Consider the following 3,127-nt stretch of genomic DNA (forward strand, 5'->3'; position numbering starts at 1 on the left):
ATCATAGCTCACAGCAGCCTCGTCTCAAGTAACTGGAACTATAGGCATGGGCAACCACACCTGGCTAGTTCATTTTATTTTTTGTAGGGACATGTAGCAACAAAACTATGTTGCTCAGGCTGGTCTGCAACTCCTGGGCTCAAGTGATCCTCCCACCTCAGCCTCCCAAAATGCTAGGATTACAGGCATGAGCCACCGCATCCGACCGACACTTTCTAATGACAAAAGGACCGTGCAGCAGAAAGGGTTCTGGGAAGGCTCTGCCTCCTGCTTGAGTCTGCCTTCTCCCCACCAGCAAGCCTGCGCCTCCATGGGCTGTCTGAGGTGCATGAAGTTCCCATAGCAAGAGCCCTTCAATCACCTCAACAGCCAGGAAGCAGCTGTGGGACACAGCCACACAATGCTCACGGCAGCACTTTTCAGAAGAGTGAAAAAGCAGAAACAGCCCAGGTGCACCCCAGCCTCCTTCTGCTGGTGGCTCCAGAGCAAGCAGTGGGCTGGGCCTGTTTGGTGCCCGCCCAGGAGCTGCCCAGGGCAGGGAGGAAGGAGGGCAGAGCCTGCTGCCCCCAGGAAACTGCACCAGGGGATACAGAGCCCCACAGAGCAAAGCAGAAACTCCACAGCACAATGTAGCTTAGCTCCCTGGATAGCGGGAGAGCTCGTGAAGCCCAGGTGGAGGGCAAGCAGTTGGCTTCCTGGCTTCTCTTTCCTGGATTTAGCGGGCACAAAACTGCTGCCTGCTGTGAAGCCCCAGGAAGACCCCGCCTGGGGCCAAGCAAATGGTGCATGAGGAGAGCCACTAGACCTCTGCAGGACCACTGTCCCCTCCACAGCCCATGGGGCACAGGCAGTGCCACAGTCCCGGGAGAAAGGCTGGGCCTGAGGTGGTACCAGTTTCAGGCATCTGCTGTGCTGGCAGCTGAGCCCCAGGAGAAGGTTGCAGGCCCAAGGAGCATCAGCCTCTGTGCTGGAGATCCCCCAGGAGCTGACAGGAACAGTGACCAAGTAGGGACATTTGCTCTAGCGGAAAGCACCAGGCCCCTGCACCCACACCCAAGGAGCTGGAGGTGTACAGTAAGACGGGGGTTCACGGGGTGGGGGCTTGCCACTGGGATGGCCCTCACCACTTATCAGCCCCAGGCCCAGTCGTGTCCACGCTCTCTGGCCTGAGGCCTCCCAGCCCCAAGCGCCTCCTCCCTGTGCAGCCCTGGGCTCTGGCCATTCTGCCAATGTGGCCTCACTTGTTCCTTGGCAGCACCTCCAGGCTGTCCTCAGCATCAAAGGGCAGTCTCCCCTTCTCCTGCAGTCACTCCCGTCTGCTCCTTGTCCTCATCCCCACCCCTGAGCAGGACCTGAATCCCCAGAGCCTGCCAGGGCGTGCTCTGCACAGTAAGTAAGTGTGTGTCCAGGCACGAAACGCTCGGGAGAAGGCCCAGAGGGCGGCCCACTCCCCAAGAGAGCTTCAGTACCTGTCCTGCAGCTGGACACGGTGGCCCCAGTTCAAGGACTTCACGTGATTTTGAACAGCTTCTGCCATCTTCCTCCTGTAAAAACACAAAACAAAATGTAAAAGTCACAACACAGGTGTTAGCTGCAGGGTCTCACAGTGGACTATTAGATTCAAATGGTACGTTCATAGAAATATCAAAAAACAAGAGTGCTTTGAAAGGTGGCAAAACGTGACATCCATCCCTATGCGCCACCGCCTGTCCCAGGCTTGGGGCTATGGACCTTTGGACTCACAGAAAACAGGGGCTCTGACCCACGGCTATCCAGATGCAGCTGCTCTGTGCCCCAAAGGCTACTCACAGCAGGCAGAGCCTATCTGAGCCACTGTGGGTGTGGCTGGACCACGTGGTCCCCTTCCCAAAAGAACTCAGCTAAAGCGGCCTCCCACCCCGCATTCCAGGCCTTGGAGATGGACTGTTCTTGGTGGGGCTGTGCTGTGCACGGTTGCAGCATCCCTGAGCTCCCCACAGAAGGGGATCAAATGCTTTCCCAGTGACAACCAAAACTGTCTCCAGATACTCCCAAATGTCTGCAACAGACAGCGCAGAGTCGCCCCTGGCTGAGAAACCCATCCTAGGGCGCACTCCCTGTGAGGGTTCCTGGAGGATAAGCCCCCTCTTCCTCTTCCACCCAAGAGTAGAAGAAAAGTACCAGAATGCCACGGCGCCAGGTCCTTACCAGTCATGCGGCACGGGCTGGGCCACCTCCCAGCCGTAGTGGGGGGCATCTTGGATCAGGCCTCCCAGCAGTGCCGCCTGGTGCATCAGCTTCTTGGGGATGCAGCCCACGTTGACGCAGGTGCCACCGAGGCCCCACCGGGTGCCTGGGACGTGGGAAGAGCACATTTGAATTTATGTTCAGGTGACTGCTAAAGGCTTCCCTGTTCTTCTAGAGTGTCTGGAATTCCTTTAAGTTGCTTTGTAACTCTAAAAGGGCCCAGTTGACATGCCACATGAATCTGCTCTCTATAACTGTACTCAAAAATAAAAAGTTGTTTTTTTTCTTTTAATTATTTGTTTATTTGAGACGGAGTTTCACTCTTGTTGCCCAGGCTGGAGTGCAACGGGGTGATCTCCGTTCACCCCAACCTCCGCCTCCCAGGTTCAAGCTATTCTCCTGCCTCAGCCTCTTGAATAGCTGGGATTACAGGCATGCGCCACCACGCCCGGCTAATTTTGTATTTTTAGTAGAGATGGTGTTTCTCCATGTTGGTCAGGCTGGTCTCGAACTCCTGACCTCAGGTGATCCACCCACCTCGGCTTCCCAAAGTGCTAGGATTACACATGTAAGCCGCTATGCCTGGCCTATTTCTATTTTTAATTAAAAAAAAAAATTTAGGCCGGTGTAGTGTAGTGGCTCACACCTGTAATCCCAGCACTTTGAGAGGCCGAGGCGGGCAGATCACCTGAGGTCAGGAGTTCAAAAACAGCCTGGCCAACTAAATTGAAACCCTGTCTTTACTAAAAATACAAAAATTAGCTGGGTGTGGTGGCATGCACCTGTAGTCCCAGCTATTCAGGAGGCTGAGGCACGAGAATCACTTGAACCCAGGTAACAGAGGTTGGCAGTGAACCGAGATTGCAACACTGCACTCCAGCCTGGGCAACAGAGCGAGACT

The 3,127-nt window shown here is 55.3% G+C and overlaps 1 protein-coding gene across 2 annotated transcripts in view; it reads right to left on the minus strand.

Moving 5' to 3' along the window:
- TXNRD2 (thioredoxin reductase 2) overlaps positions 1–3,127 on the minus strand; it is a 64,055-nt gene that overhangs the window by 40,776 nt on the left and 20,152 nt on the right. For both annotated transcript variants that reach the window (XR_001006678.1, XM_011986024.1), the window contains exons 3-4: positions 2,188–2,332; positions 1,470–1,544 (exon numbers count right to left, since the gene is read on the minus strand). Coding sequence is in view for 1 of the 2 variants with exons in the window: in XM_011986024.1 (XP_011841414.1) it covers positions 1,470–1,544; positions 2,188–2,273 (161 nt within the window). In the remaining variant the exon portion in view is untranslated. The remainder of the gene's footprint in view (positions 1–1,469; positions 1,545–2,187; positions 2,333–3,127) is intronic.

This window comes from Mandrillus leucophaeus, unplaced genomic scaffold (assembly GCF_000951045.1).
Source record: "Mandrillus leucophaeus isolate KB7577 unplaced genomic scaffold, Mleu.le_1.0 Scaffold291, whole genome shotgun sequence".
Lineage (NCBI taxonomy): Eukaryota > Metazoa > Chordata > Mammalia > Primates > Cercopithecidae > Mandrillus > Mandrillus leucophaeus.